The sequence below is a fragment of the Microchirus variegatus genome, assembly GCF_963457635.1.
Source record: "Microchirus variegatus genome assembly, chromosome: 2".
Taxonomy (NCBI): Eukaryota; Metazoa; Chordata; class Actinopteri; order Pleuronectiformes; family Soleidae; genus Microchirus; species Microchirus variegatus.
This window is the reverse complement of record NC_139803.1, coordinates 29,438,586-29,454,392: the sequence shown is the minus strand read 5'-3', so window position 1 is coordinate 29,454,392 and position 15,807 is coordinate 29,438,586. Positions and strand designations below refer to the sequence as shown.

The following is a 15,807-nucleotide window of genomic DNA, read 5'->3' as shown; positions in this document are numbered from 1 at the left end:
CGTTCTCTGTACACTGGCCCTCTGGACCACTTCCAGAATTGCCTTGCCTGCTTGTCCCGTCCTTTCAATTTCAGTTCACATGTGCGCCTCCGTCCCCAACCAACCTCGATCCCTGACATCGTTGTGGAATAACCTCCTTCCTAATCCACCTGGCTGTGCTTGGCTTCTCCAGGGGTTGTTTAAGTATCCTAATGCAGAACACAGGAAGAGAAGGCGGATAACAAGGCAGGCTCAGAGGCCTGGCCAGTTTTAATCTGCCTCGGTCCTCCTGTGACGAGGAGAGGGACCCTGCCGGCCCCTGGCCAATCTCTCTGCCTCTCTTTGATGGTGCATTTAATCTACTTACACTGAAGCAGTGAAATGCAAAAGTGTGCATATGTGTTGGACTGTTTTTGCATATGTGCAGATGGGAAGCCGCAGTTCAGACTTAGTGCTGATGAAGGCATACACGCATTATCTCTCGGCCACTTCTTTACGCACATGCACACGCACACACACACACACACATGTCACTTTGTGCATTGTCCACCCGCTGTATATTCTGAACTCCCCCTAGGGTCTTATGAGGGCCAAGCCATGTGAAGTGAGAATACACACACACACACACACACACACACACACACACACACACACTCAGACATGGACACAGTGCTTTCATCTCGGCCTCTCGAGTGACTGCGTGTCCCAGTGTTTAGGGCAGGAAAATAGGATTGTGTAGAGCTCAGCGTTTAGAAAGCCTAAAGGCCGCCTATCAAACTCAGCTCTTAGCGTGTGTGTGTGATGCCTCACTTTGCCAGCCATCGCTCAAGTCATTCCCAACTCTTAGTCCAGCTATTCAACTCATGGTTTCTCAGGTTTATGTCATATCGCTTGGGTTTTCACGTTGTTTTTTTGTTTGTTAGTGATGATTTTTGACTGGTTTTCCCATGGTGGGACTTTGGTTAGGTTTAGTGGGGCTACAGAAAAGCTAAGAGAATGCTAAGTCGTGCTAACATCTGATGGAACACTTCATATTTCACTTTGTAAGTATTGTTGAATTAGTCAGGATTTATGCATTGACAGCTGCATAGATAAGTTCATTGGACTCGGCTCGTTTTAGAAGTATCCGTCTGTCTAAGAGCTTCCACTTTTGAATCCCATATCTTGCAGGAGATCCTAAGACCTCACTTTTCGGAGAAGACTCCAGTGATCAGCTCCGAGGCATGATATCTGAATCTGATGCAAATCCTCCCGCAACTATTTAAAGCTCCCAAATCAATCCTGGCCAAATCCCTTCAACATATTCCCCTGCTCGATTGGATGGCATTAAAGGATTGCAGGCGACGGAACAATGCCCCGTCTGGCAGTCTGGTGGAATGAGGGATAAAGGAAGGGAAGAAGAGGGGGGGGAAGTGGAAGGAGAATGGCATAGCAGTGGATGAAAAAGTTAGACGACGGGAGTGTGTTAATGGAGAATATGGACTGGAATGACGTGTGAAATTGGGGCACTTTTCTTGGCAGGTGATGGAGAAAGAGGAAACAGGCATTTCTGATCCCTCCTTCTCGTGGCCTGTGACATGTTTGTGAAAGCTTGAACAATACATCTTAATCATGTTGTGAAATCTGCATTATATTTCTCTAGGTTATTAAAATGAAGTTTATCCATGTAACATGACAGCATTAAGGGGTGGATTAAACGAGATCACTTAGAGTTTCCACATGGTTTTCCTCTATGTTACTGGAAATGCTTTTGAAGGGAGAGGAAAAAAAAACTGTTTTTTTTTTCTTCTTGGTGCTCTGGAGAGAGCAAAGAAGTAGCAGGGGGGAACATTTCATCCCTCCCTTCCTCCTGTCGGCGATACCGAGCCTGTGTATGTTTGTTAGTTGATATTGATGGGACTGGCACAGAGCACCAAGCCTGCCTACTTCACTCCTTTTTTTAGTCCGATAAAGGGCTGTTTAAAAGCCCCATAGATCCAGGAGTCGGTGCCAATGCCGGGGCTCAGACGGAGTCCACCACCCATACTTGCATTTAACATCATGGCTGATCCTGGAAAAGCTGTGGGAATAATAAACCAATCTCTACAAATTCAATTAATGCATTTTCCAGAGTAGAGGCATCACATTTTCTCTGGATCGTAACAATGTTTATAGGTGTTCCTTCTTGACTTTGTAATGCGCCACTTCAAACTTTACCTCCGTGAAGCTGTGTGATTGACAGTAATGGGGCGGAGCCGCCCCGCGATGTGTTTGTAAATAATCTGACTGGAGTCAGGTTCACGTCTATGCTAATGAGCTGCTGTGTTTGGTAGGTTAGCGTGACTAATGGTGCGCGTCGCTAACAGAGCCGTCTGCGAGTGAGGAACGGCAGCAAATGAGTAAAAGGAGAAATAAAGAAGCTTTGCGTGATTGTTGTGAAGGTAGAAAGACGAGGACGGGAGAGGAGAGTTGCAGGAGATTGCATTGCGAGTCTTTTGAGAAAAGGAAAACACAGTTGAGGCCTGATTCCCCTGGCAGATATGTTCACAAAACCGGAGGAGCGAGGCAGAGGAAAGAAAATTGACTCTGACAGTACAGCATTGGGCCATGCAACGCTTTATTTAAAGGTGCTTTTCCTGAAAGGGAAAACACTCTAGATGTTTGTGTGTTTTTGTGTTGTGTGTTTTCATAGTCATTCATAGACAAAGTATAAGTTGTATGTGGAGAGGGTGGGGGAATTTTTGTTCTCGTCTGTGGAAACGCGAGAATCATCTTCTTGTTTTTGCTCCTTTCCCCAAATCCAGCTTCCAGGTTTGCTTTAGTTGACTCATATCGACTAAATACTTTCTCGTCAAATATTTATTTTTTGCGACGATGTTTTGATGTTTTTGAAGCTCGCTAACAAGTCCTCCCCCCCCCCCCCCCCCCCCCCCCGCTAACCCGCCACTTCTGGAGTGCGGAGTTGTTGATAAGTTGTCCTGGCTGCATTGCCAGAGTAATCATTCTCCTCCAGATGTTGGCGTTTGGGAAGGAACCCAAAAGGGAGTGGAGAGAGGGAGGGGGATTGGGAGAAAACACAGATGCCACCACTACCAATCCCACCCCCTCTGTATCATCTACTCCTCCTTCCCCGAGGCTCCTCGTACCACATTCTCTACTCCACTGAATTTCCCCCCTTCCTTCTTATTCTCAGTACAACACATACAGCCTCTATCTGTATCCTAGGAGGCAGCCAGGGCAGCCTGTGTTTACTGCTGAGGTAATTGGAGTAGTTTAGTGAGAGCCTTACCCTGGCCCTGCAAAGACCTAAGATGTGTGTGTGTGTGTGTGTGTCTGCACATGCTTGTGTGTTTGTGTTGACTGACAGTGAGGCCAGGGAAGGAAAGCAGGCCTTAGCCAGTGTCAGCCCACTGGGGAGCAGACAAATTGGTTTTTTCGCTACGTTGTCCGTCTTTCCTTGTCTTATATTCACCAGCGATCCCTTTCTTCCTCCCGAATATCTCTCTATCTATCTATCTCTATCTATCTCTCCACCAACTCAATCATTCACACACTATCCTGCTGAACCTGCTCAGCTGTGCCTTTTCCCCTCTACCTGGTGCTCTTTTGTTTCACCTCTCCGTCTTCCTCACCGTTCATTTGATTTCTCTGAGCTGAGCTTAGCCACATAGACGGAGACCGCTTTCAGATATGAGGCCGAGTCTGAGTTGCAGTTTCAGCCATAGATGAGAGAAAATTCATCGACCTCCACCCAGGCAAATGTTGTGTTTATCTTTGGTTAGATGGATAGGAAAACGCAGTCACTTTTTCCCAAAAAATGAAGATTCATAATGACCTGTAATTTGTTCAAATAAATGTGACGTCGACTTCCTGACACACAAACTTTGATCAGGTGAGAGGCACAAAAAGTGATTAGGCATGTATCTGGTGACCTCATTCGCAGGGTTGTCTGGCAGTCAGTGGGACACGGATGACTTACTTGAGCTCATCAAACCATCGTCTCCTCTTTTCGTTTTCCCTTCCTGCGTCTCCTTCCTTCCCTCATCCCTCTCTCTCTTGCTCCTCCCTGATAGCTTTTACCGCTCCACTGATTTCACAAATAGGCCTCATTGATTGAATCTGATTCTTCTGGATAGAGCAGCTTTATTGAGTAGCTTTTCTCACTGATGGACAGCAATGTGCGGGTGTGTGTGTGTGTGTGTGCGCGCGTTTGTTTCGTGCATGCGTGCATGTTACGGATGATAAAGGAAAACTTCCTCTCCTCATTCCTCTCCGGGTCTGTAATCCAGCAGCTATTCCTCTCCTGGGAATCCCTGCAGCCAGATCATTACAGAGACACACACACACACACACACACACACACACACACACACACACACACACACACACACACACACACACACACACACACACACACACACACACACACACACACACACACACACAAGAGCAGCTTGCTCACACACATGGTGCAGGTTATGCCTGCGTCTGAGACAATGTTTTATGGTGGGTGGTGCATGCTGACTGAGGAGTCTGTTAACAGTGGCGTCACTTTTAGCAGGGCAACATTGGAGCGCTAACGCCTCTCTGGTGCTGTTTATGAAATCATCATCTAAGATGTTCTGCAAGGCCGTATAACGTTTGTTAAGCAGCAGTCTCTGTTGCCACATGTTGAAATTATAGCATGGGTGTTCATTCAATCTGGGTTGTGCTTTTAATTTGAGCAATTAAGGGGGACTGGCAGCAGTGAACCTCTAAAAGTTAAGAGCTCATATACAGAAAACAATCACCCTCATCTCCCAGCTACAGTAACTAAACATAACTGGTGGAGTGTTAGTCGTCGTGCCATAAAGAAATTTGGACGACATATTTCTCACATTTTGTACGAAAAATGTTGAATTTTTTCTTGTCAAAATTCAGACAACATGCTAATGTATGACTTTTTTTTCACATTTTGAGCGAAAAATTTAGAGATTTTTTTGGTCAAAATTTGGACGACATGCTAATGAATGACTTTTTTTCACATTTTGGCTGAAACTGTGACTTTTTTTGTCAAAATTTGGACAACATGCTAATGTATTCATTTTTTTCTCACAATTTGGACGAAAAATGTTGACCTTTTTTAGTCAAAATTTGGACGACATGCTAAAGTATGACTTTTTTGGAAAGAAATTTTTTTTGGGAGAAAAAAAAAAATGTGAAAAAAAAAATTGAACCACTAACTTATGGGGGGAAACAACGGGGGAAAACTTTTTGAAAGTAGAAAGAAAGAAAATAAAATGTTTTAAAAAATGTTGAATTTGGACGACATTCCGAAAAAACATTACTTTTTTTTACAACAATTTAGACACAATTTGAATGACATACTAATGAATAACTTTTCAACATGTTAGACGAATAAAATTCAACAATTTTTTTTGTCAAAATTTGGATGCCATACTAAAGTATGACTTTTTTTTCACATTTTGGACGAAACATTTTGAACAATTCTGCACTCCGCCCAGGTGAAACACTCGCATTCTATTCTCATACAAAGCTTGACTTGTCTTGTTGAGACAAACAGCCGCAAACTGAGCAGCTGAATGTCCTCCATTGTTGTCTGTTGTGTTGGCATGTCGTCATGCGGCCACTAGGTGCATTACTGTACCAAACTGAGCCGTACCATGATGGAAACGCAGCTTTTGTGACTGTAAACAAAGTTATTTTATTGCAAATACTTAGCAAACCTCCATACAGCACTACAGAGAACAAAAAAAACAACAACAGGCAAAGGGAAATGTTGCTGCTGGGAATTGCATTTTGATGGCAGAAGATGAGCTTGTTTCAGATGCAAATCACAAACGATCTGTTGGGGTTTGGAGGCTTTAGCTAACAAACTGTGTTAGCAGGATGATGGAGCTGTATCGGCAACACTTCACTGGGGATACACACTTTTCACACACAACAGCACACACCTCATCATAGCGCCAGCATCTGTGCTCTTCCCCTCTCCATGCCCTCTATTCTGTGTCTCTCTCCTCTCAACAGGCTCTGGTGCAGAGTTGGATGGATGGTGGCACCCCTCCTCCCCCGTGCCCATTTAACCCCCACAACCCTGCCATTCCATCATCACAGAGCACACACACACACACACAAACACAGAGGCGGTGCTAACATTCATCTAGCAGCATGTATTTGTCTAAAGCTGCAGTAGGCTGCCGAGTGCCGTGTACTTGCCCTCTTACCTAGAGCCTTATTAGAGCCCAGTCCTCCTCTAATGGTTAGTCTTCTTTGTCTTACGCATTATTTAAGTGTCGCCACAGAAACACCAAGTACCACTGAACACAGCTACTTTGATATTTGAGACGGTTTGTTTTGAGTAAAGTTGCTCTGAATGTCTGAAACACTTCTGCATTTTTATGGTTGGTTGAATAGAATTATCACAGTATTTCTGCTGGTTAATAGAAAGTGTGCATCTTCACGACCACACGTCCTTTCATGTCCTCCTTTATTGGTTTTGTTGATCAGGAAATTAGCACAGCCATTTCATATGTGATCATTCTGTTGGTTGAATCATATTGATCCATGTTATTAAAGGCCCCATATTATGCAAAATCAACTTTTTAATAATTTAAATCGTTATATTTGGGACTCTGGAAGTCCTATCAGTCGGCAAAGTATGAAAAAAATGACTCACTCATGTTTTTGTGGTCCTCCTCAGTCTAAGTACAGGAGATTAAACACGTGATGTTGAATTCCGCGCTCATTGGGACGTCACAATAAGCTAAATTCCTGGAATTGTTGCCTCACTGCGCTCCACTTTGTCCGTAAAACGCGCAAGAGTTCTGGCGAGGGCAACGGTATCCGAAAACAGGAAGTCAGTGAAAAGTTATATTCTTGGCTCCACAGTGCAGCACAGAGTTCTACACAAATTTCCAGCCTCAGAGGATTTATCTGTCCAGTGGATACATGTTATATATGACAGCAATGTGCCTGCTAGAGCCTGCAAATGATCACTTTTTCCAAATGCTAACTGCTGTTCTTCTTCTTTCTTTTTTTTTTTAAAGATAAACAAAGCGTTTTGAACAGGGCTGTTTTGGCAGAGTGATTGAACTGCTGTGGTGCTTCATCCTTATGGTATTTTGACCAAAGCATGACACATGTAATGTTCATTAGGACACCAGGGAACTCGGTTAACTTGGAGGAATAGGATATAATATGAGACCTTTAAGTGAGATCGCGATGGTGTACCTGGAGGTGGGAGACTCGAGCCTGTATGTTAGCGACTGCTTGTAGCAAGTGAAAAATCTGCAGGATGGATAGTGTTTTGTCGAGCAAGTCTGTTTGGCTCACCTCCAAAGAACCACTGACACACTTTTTAAACACAAACACACAGAGAAAGGGAGGGAGAGGGAGAAAGAGGAGAAGACACAGCTGTTGTGATTTGTGTCATTAGTAAAAAATGCAGCCATTTTCTTTGCCGTTTATTTTTTCTTTTGCCATTTGTGTTTGTATTATACGAGATTGAATTGATGTTGTAAGTAACTAAGGAGGAGCGCGGAGAAGAATTAAAACTTGGATTTAATCCCGTTAACACACTCGCGTGTGATCGGCAGCCGTTTGAGGGCTTGTTCGTTCACGTGTGCACGTGTTTACACAGATGTTGCAGAGTCTAAGTAGTGATTTCTACTCTTTATCTTATCGAGGAGGGTCGACTCGCCCCTGCTCGTCATTGACCTCGGCCATAGTCAATTAGCCCAGTATGTTGTTGACACATAGGTCGAGTGGTTTTTGGCCTCAGCACCAATGCTTGTTTGTGGTGAGGTGAAAATCTTAGGTGTGGGAAACTGTTGAAATTATTCAGGGAGACTTGTGCTCAATAACTAATACTAAATGTGTTTAATTAGATGAGTTGTGTTTTTAGGTTTTAGTTTAATAAATTAGTGGTAGATTACTGTGCCGCTTTGAGCAACAGGAGGAATAATGAATATATAATCATTTGTGGCTGTGATGTTAAGAAAACCATTTGTTCAGAATTGCCTTTGTGATTTTCATGCGGCATGAAAATCCTGTCTTTTTTTTTTCCAGCGTTGTGATTCACATCATCAAAGTTTCATAGGCAGAGATGGTGAATCATGTATGTTGCGTCAGTCGTTTCTGTATTTCTAGCCTCTTTTTTTGTTCAGAAGACGGTTTAGTTTAGTTTAGTTTTTTTGTGTGACAGCACTGTGGTGATAGTGAAGAAAAGTGAGAATATCCCTGCTTCATTAATTGGCAGCTCTGTGGTGCACTAAACATCGCTCACACACACACAGCTGAATACTGTGACTATTCTGAGGCCACTGCCTTATATTTAGTCAAGGGAGACCAGCCTCTGTCACTTTCTCTTGCTTAACCTCGCGCTTTCTCTTCCTCTTTTTTGTGGCTGTGTTGAAGAGGAGTCTCTGGAGAGGGCTTAACTCTGAGCCCTCATTCTTTTTTACCCTCTTCTTTCTACCTCTCCCCTTCCATGTCTTTCTTTGCTTATCATCGTCTGAATGGAGCAGCAGACTGTTGCTGAATTAGTCGAGGACGCAGAGATGAGAGAGCATGAAGAAACAGAGGAGGTTCAGTGTCTATCTTCCTGCCCTCTTGAACAGAACTCTGTGTGCTGCTGCTGATGTGTTCACATGCAGATGCAGAGCGCCTGTGCTTAAGCCTTTTGCGTGAGCATGCGTCCGCACTATTTTTAGGAGCCAAAATAAGCATCAAATCAAGTGTTCACTTAGGGTGAATGTGACATTAGGGCACCAGGCTTCACGTGGTCGTCTTTGCACCCTTCGGTTTTGAGTTATTCACACCAGAGCCTGCTTAAATGATGATGTACAACCTGGAGAATCACAGGGGCTTTTTGTGTTGTCATGGTTATTGAGTGTTCAGTCGCTTCAGGGGAAATGGAGTTGGGGTGGCGGGTGCGAGGCGGTCGGGGGACTATCTTAATTGCTTTCTGTGAATAATTTCAGTCCCCTAATTTGGCAATAATGACAGTGGCTGCTGCTTTTGTATTTATTTATCCAAACCTTAATTGACAGGACTGACATTAGCCAGGGCGGTTATTGCACATTTGATTGCACACAAGGGAGCAAAAGAAAATTACAGTAATTATAATTCTGATGTGGATTATGAATATGCATTCCCACACTTAATGTCTCTGTCAGCATTTTAGCAACATCAGGGCACTCTGCCATGACAACAGCACTTAAGCTTATCTCCATCTCTGTTTCCTTAATCCCAGTCCAGAAGGGATGACATGTTGTGTCCGGGCGACGTAGCCGTAGCTGTATACGCTCATGTTCTAAGGTGAAATGGTTGTTGTTGTTGTGTATCCTGCTAATGAGGCCTGTATGGAACCAATTTCTGGTGTTTTATTGTTAATAGACACTAACATATTCAGTTTTTGTTTTTTTTACAGGCGGAGGGAGAAGACAATTTGAAGAAGATGCAGCTGATGGAGCTTGCCATTCTCAATGGGACATACAGAGACAACAACATCAAGACACGTAAGAAAGATGCCACCATGTTTACGCCATTTTCACCATAAACCACTAATATTTTTACTACACTGGTTATATCTAAGTTATAGCTTTATGTGGATATTTTTACTCTGTATTTTTTTAAATGCCCTAATATGGTTTAACTTCATGAAATGAATGTGTTTATACATCATAATATCTGCCAGACTACTCTGTCTCAAGCTCTCCAAGCATTCATGTTTACCTACCCATCCATGAGTAGGACGCCTTCCACTCTGTTCTTCTCCGTATTTCTCTCCCTCCCATCCTCCATCCAACCTTCCCCCCCCCCCTGCAATTTTAGATGCAATCACTTGCTCTTGGCGGACTCTAAAGCACATTGCTGTACTCCACCTGCTCATCTCTGCATGTTGGTTTCACACGTCCACAAATGCTTACTCCTGAATATTAAGTGTCATTTCTCCATGCATATGATCCATCTGGTTCTCGGATGAAGTAAAAGCACCAGTACTCCAGTTCACGCTGACGTCGTGTTGATGTCGTTAATTAAAATTCAAAGTGAAACATTATCGGAAACATCTCAGGGATTAACTCCCTGTTGAAATTATGATTTATTTATTATTATTTATCATCTGCTTATATCGCAGCTTTGATGAATGATCACCTAACCACATTAACCCCAGTGCTGTAATGAATTCATGTGCATTTGCTGAAACCTTGTGGGGCACAGGTCATAGCACGAGCTAATGCGAGTGTTTGTAGATGATCTGAACTGAAATTGGAGAAATAAGTGACGTTAGTTTACCTGTCTTTGATTGTCTGTACTTGTAATTGTCGGTGTGTTTACTTCATCTGTTCCATTTCCACCAGATGAATGTGAAGCTGCCACGGTGACTGTTTCGCTTTGAATGTGTTGGGATGACCGCAAACGTTTTTTGTGCTTCTTGTGTTTTGGTGTGAGGGGTTAATTTTCCTTTTGTTTTTGTTTTGCTATGATGTTTTTTTTTTTTTTGTGGCTTTTGTGGTTCACCACCATGATCATTGCATGGACTAATTTTCCCTTTTGTCCCCCCCCCCCACCCTTCTCTCCCTGCCACTTCTTGTTTCCCTCTTTTGTATTTTCACCTTTCACTGTTCATCTGTGATTATGATCAACGACACCACACTTTATCTCTTCTCCTCTTTCTTTCTTTTTCTTTTCTTTCTACTCCTGTCCTTCACTCTCTTGCTTATGGCAGCCACCCTTGCGTTCTCTCTTGCAGCTGCGGCAGCAGCCGCTCAGGGCCCCCGCCTCATAGCGGGCCCCACAGGTCAGGTGTTGCCTCCCCAGGCACTCCGGCCCCCCACACCAGCTGGGACCCCCATCATGAACCTCATTCGACCCACTCAGATGGCTGCCATGTTGCCCAATGGCACGCCCACGCTGGTGCCTCCCACACCTGACGGCGGGCTCATCTACACCACCCCATACGACTACCCCTACGCCCTGGCACCCACCTCCCTGCTGGAGTACCCCATCGAGCACAGTGGGGTTCTAGGTAAGAGAGCCTGGGGGTGCATGGGTGCAGCAGGTACAGCGGCCAGCTTTGGCCAGCCTGGACATGAGGCCAGCTTGTTTTACCCCGGAGCGGGGGTTCTGGACGCGGCTTCCCTGAGCCACAGTCAGGACTTTTTGAAAGGTAAATATGTTGTGTCCACCTGAGGATCAAAAACAAACAAACTGACAGGGTGGATGTTCTGGTGGAGCTCTGGGTAATGGGAACCAGCGACAGCATGTGGCTCATATGGACACTGTGTTCAAACGTTAAAAAGGGGGACATATCTTTATAATTTAGTCAGAGGTTACTTCACTGTAGTCGTTACGCTCCCGCCAAACAGCTATGCTCTCAGGTCGACACAGTCTCCTTTCTGCAAGGTATATATAGGAGGACTTGGCTCACTGTGAACAGAAATGCTCTTACACACACGCAGCCTGCTCTCTAACCCTTTCATGCACTGGCCTGGAGGCATATCCAGTCTGGCGGCAGATCCCCTTGGATTTCTGCAGCTTTTGAAATCATTTCTCTCAGCTGTTCTCTGCAGGCAGGCCTTGATGCCTGGAGATAGTCCCTTTCTCACCCCCACTGGGGATGTTCATTAAATTCCTCCAGTCTTCCCCTTTTTTTTTTTTCCTTCACCTTCCCCTCTCGCCATTGTCTTAGCTTCGCCCCTCTTGAACTGTAGCTCAGTGGTAGCAGAGCCTGACGTCGCTCTTATTTTCTGTCAGGAAACGCAGCTCAGTTTTTAGGATCGGAGAAAAGACCACACTCAAAGGTGCTTTAAGCTCGACACATCTGTGACCAAAGAGACGAGCCAACATACACTGATAAAACACGTCTGACACGAACACCATAGGTTTTACAACAAAGTGGCCTTTATCGGGCTTTTGACGTAGTGCTCCCCTCGTTTTCTGCAGACCTGTGGATTTCGAGGTGCTTGTGGGAGTCATGTGTAGAACAGACAGCGAGCAGCTGACTGGCTTTTCTCTCTTTAACTTGCAGGGTTACACCAGCTTAGTGCATTTTATTTACTCACACTATCGATCGGTGCCTTCAGCTACACAGGGCCCTGTAGAACATGCTCGCACGTGCTCGTGCACTCAGCTCCACTGCATGCACTACTGTATACAGCCATCGTTGTGTTGTCTCACATTAAGGGAATATTAGGCCACCAAAGCATGCTTTTTATCCAGTTCAATTTGTATTCATAAATCATGCATGCGTCACATTTTTATAATACTTACAGTGACACGCAGCGTAAATATAGTGCGTGTCATATATGCAAGGGTAGCGTCAGGCAGTGCAGCAGGCAGGAATCAGTTTTGACAAATAGCGGAGGTAAACGACAGCCGCTGTCGCCGGTGAACAGATTGACCTGGAGAGAGATGGCGAGAGAGGGGAAAAGGGAAATGAAAGAGAAAAGGAGAGGCAGGTGGTGTCTGGCACTATTCAATTACCATCAGAGCTCTATTGGATTTTCCCACCTTTCAAAAATAAAGAGACAAATTTCTCTCAGTCCCTCTCTGGATCCCACAGGAAGAATCACATTATTTTTTTTCCTGGACAGCCCCAGAGCCTGTGCCCTTTAGCTGCCCTCCTTTCAAAGAGTCCTCTATAGAACTCGGAGCACTGTGGAAATTTTATCACTTAAGTTATGCATAATTTTTTTTTTTTTTTTTTAAATACCAAGAGAAACTCCCAAAAAAGATGTATTATTATTTTTTTCTACTGCATTTTTCTACGAGGAAAGATCTGTGTGTGGTGTGGTGTGTGTGTGTGTGTGTGTCAGTGTGTGTGTGTATATGTACTATAATCTGTATTCTGTTCTGTGTATTGTTGTATTATCTCAACATTATAATGATAATGGCTAAAAAAAAAATGTGAATGTGATTACTGTCAAAGATGACTGTTTTTTTCCCCCCTTCCTCAAAGTGAACGGTTTCTAACCTTGTGGACCTGTTACAATCTAGGTGCAATGGCTACTAAAGTGAGACGGCATGACACGCGGGTCCATCCTTACCAAAGGATTGTGACCGCTGACAGAGGTCAGTTTAGTCTCTTAGCTACACTCTGCTATTGACTGATGCATTTCAATGATTATTATGCCTATGTTTGCCTCAATGCCTTAGTTGGGATTTGTATTATTGTCTGTTTTTCTCGTTTGCTCGCCCCCCCCCCCCCCCTCCACAACCACCACCTTTTTCTACCCCATCCATCCACACACCAGCTAAATGGTTGCTTGTGGTAATGCACATTATGTTTACATGTAGTACTTTAACATATATATATATATATATATATATATATATATAAAAATACACTGTGTTTGACTGCGTAGAAGGCTGTGAGGTCAGCACAGGTCGTAGTTGAAGATGTTTAATGACATTCCTCTGATGTGAAATTAGAGCCACAATGGGTGCAGGCTTTGTTATTATGATTATGATTTGACTCCTTTAGAAAACACGGGAAAGCATCTGTACACACAGATGCTACCAGGCACCATTTCACCTTGAAAACTTCAAATTTATTTTGGATTTTTATTTTTCTATGGAAGACAAAGACGCACAGACAGAAGAAGCTGAGCTAGTTTGCGTTTTTCTCTCCAGTGTTTTTGCAAATATTGAGTAAAGCTAAAAAAAACATTTTGAATATTTCAGTTGTACATGAGGTACTGTCATTTTATATTTGAGCATTTTATATCAAATGTATTTATGGTTCTTGTGTATATTTATATTATAAAAAAATATACTGCTAAATAAAGAGAAAGAATCGGAAAACAGCGATTCATCTATTCATTGCACATTTAACACTAGTCACACAGTTTCCCCTCACATAACATCAGTTAATATAAGTTTCTTTAACCCTAATCACTGTTTGTAACGTGCACTCCAATCTGAAAGACACTAAAACACTAGATTCTTGTTTATTTATCTGTTTTTGTTAGCTTGTCTGTCTGTTCGGCCTCTCCTTGCTTCTGTTTTTGGGGTTTTGGGGACGTTTTTTTGCGCTTAAATTAAACCGCCATGCAGCATTGATTGATTCAGGGTGGGGGCTTAAAGGTGAGGGTCATGACGTGGCAGCGTCGTCATGACGATGAGATTAGCTGGGTTCATCTCATGTTAGGAGCAGGGGGGTGGGGGGGCAGCTTTAGAGATTGCATTCATTTTATTGTTAAAATGATGTCATTCCAGTCTCTTCTTGCTGACACTAATATCCTTTCTATCTTTTTTTTCTGTTTGTTTTGTTTTTGTTTCTAACCACCTAGCCGCCACCGGCAACTAACACATGACCTTCTGACCTCTGAACTCTTCACCCAATGACGAGCCGCCCCAAGCCTGCCTGCTGATCAGTTAACTGGTAATTGCCTTTTGCTAGCCTCTCGGACGCAAGTGAGAGAGAGAGAGAGAGCGAGAGAGAGAGAGAGAGGCGCCTGCCCGTACAGTTACCCTAACACGTTCTGACAAAAAAAAACACAACAAAAAAAAAACTAGAAAACAACGCAGAATCTTCACACAACAAAAACCCAACAACGTTGTGTAATATTCATTTTTTTTTTTTTCACTCTGTTCATTGAGTTAAATTCCCATTCTTTCTCTTTCTTTTTCTTCATGAATCATAACACTGGGTGGATGCGTTTTGTGGTTATTACTCATGAATCTGCACTGAATTATATAGCAATAAAGACCCCGCCCCACCCCCGCCCACCTGGCACACCCACGCTCCTCTAAGTGCTCTGATTTGATGACCTCACTTGTGTGAATCAAACTTCAACATCTATTTGACGCAAACCATTCGGTTTGAGAGAAATGGCATTAACCCCCCCCCCTCCCCCTCAAATATTCCCCTTTAAAAGAAACAATAATAATAAAAAAAAAAAACTATCAGCCCCTACCTGCCCCCCACCCTGCTCCACCACCCATCTGCTGGGAGAGAAAAAGAAACAGAAGGAAAGAGAACACACGCTCACATTAACTTGTTTAATTTCTGTCATTATTTGTTTACATGTGGTGCAGTTGTTGAGCTCTGAGTTGTGTAATTCTGAGCGGACACGTTCTGGGTGTGCACCAAACAAACAAACAAACAAACAAAGCATGGCTGAAATGATGGCAAAAGGAGCTTTTTATGATTTATGTGTTGTGTTTTTTTTCCTCTGTCTTTTTGTTCATTTTTTGCTTTCGAGTCATTTTTTTTTCTCCCTCCACTTGATTTTTGGTTTGTTCTCTGTTCAAATTTTTTTTTGGACTAATTGGCTTTCGCTTGAAAGGCAGGTGAAGACAAAACGCAATCTGATGTTTTTAAATGCAGGCTGAAAAAAAAAAACACAAATCATTAAGGGCAAGATGGGAAGGTCAAAATTGGGCTGATGGGTTTGTGTGTGTGCGCGTGTGTGTGTGTGTGTGTGTGTTTTGTTTTTTTAATACTACAATGAAAGTAGAGTGTGCCGAGGCTTTGGGGAAGCGCAGCAGTGCTTGTTGTTAGCCACTGTCCACTGCTGCAGCCCCATCCACACTACATTCATCTTACAGTGCCTGATGTATTTAGAAGAATCTCGATGAGTTAGCTGAGCTGTGATCAAAAAGACAAAAAAAAAAAAAATTACAAGTATTAAGTGTGCATATTTAGCCAAAGGTTTTTTTTCAATGAATTATTATTATATCTGCAATTATGCATGAGTCCAGCAGGGCTCTCTTTGTGATTTTAGAGTAAAGGGTGTGGATTTGTGGTGCCTGCCTCGGTCATTAAGATGATTTCTTGACCCATTTATCGCTCCACGTTTGTTTCTGAGTAGGTGAACACAATTACAGCCAAGTAAACACTAA

General features: G+C 43.3%; 1 protein-coding gene across 6 annotated transcripts in view; it reads left to right on the top strand.

Annotated features, from left to right (window-relative positions):
* qkia (QKI, KH domain containing, RNA binding a) overlaps positions 1 to 14,643 on the top strand; it is a 61,910-nt gene extending 47,267 nt beyond the window's left edge. Inside the window, exons 5-8 of one of the 6 annotated variants that reach the window (XM_083885969.1) lie at positions 9,389 to 9,476; positions 10,688 to 10,987; positions 12,958 to 13,032; positions 14,253 to 14,643. In XM_083885969.1, the coding sequence (XP_083742095.1) occupies positions 9,389 to 9,476; positions 10,688 to 10,987; positions 12,958 to 13,032; positions 14,253 to 14,269 (480 nt within the window). In that variant the 3' untranslated portion in view covers positions 14,270 to 14,643. Of the gene's footprint in view, positions 1 to 9,388; positions 9,477 to 10,687; positions 11,129 to 12,957; positions 13,702 to 14,252 lie in introns of those variants that run through there. The other 5 variants (XM_083885966.1, XM_083885970.1, XM_083885967.1 and 2 more) reach the window with 5 other exon arrangements.
* The last annotated feature ends 1,164 nt before the right edge of the window (positions 14,644 to 15,807 follow it).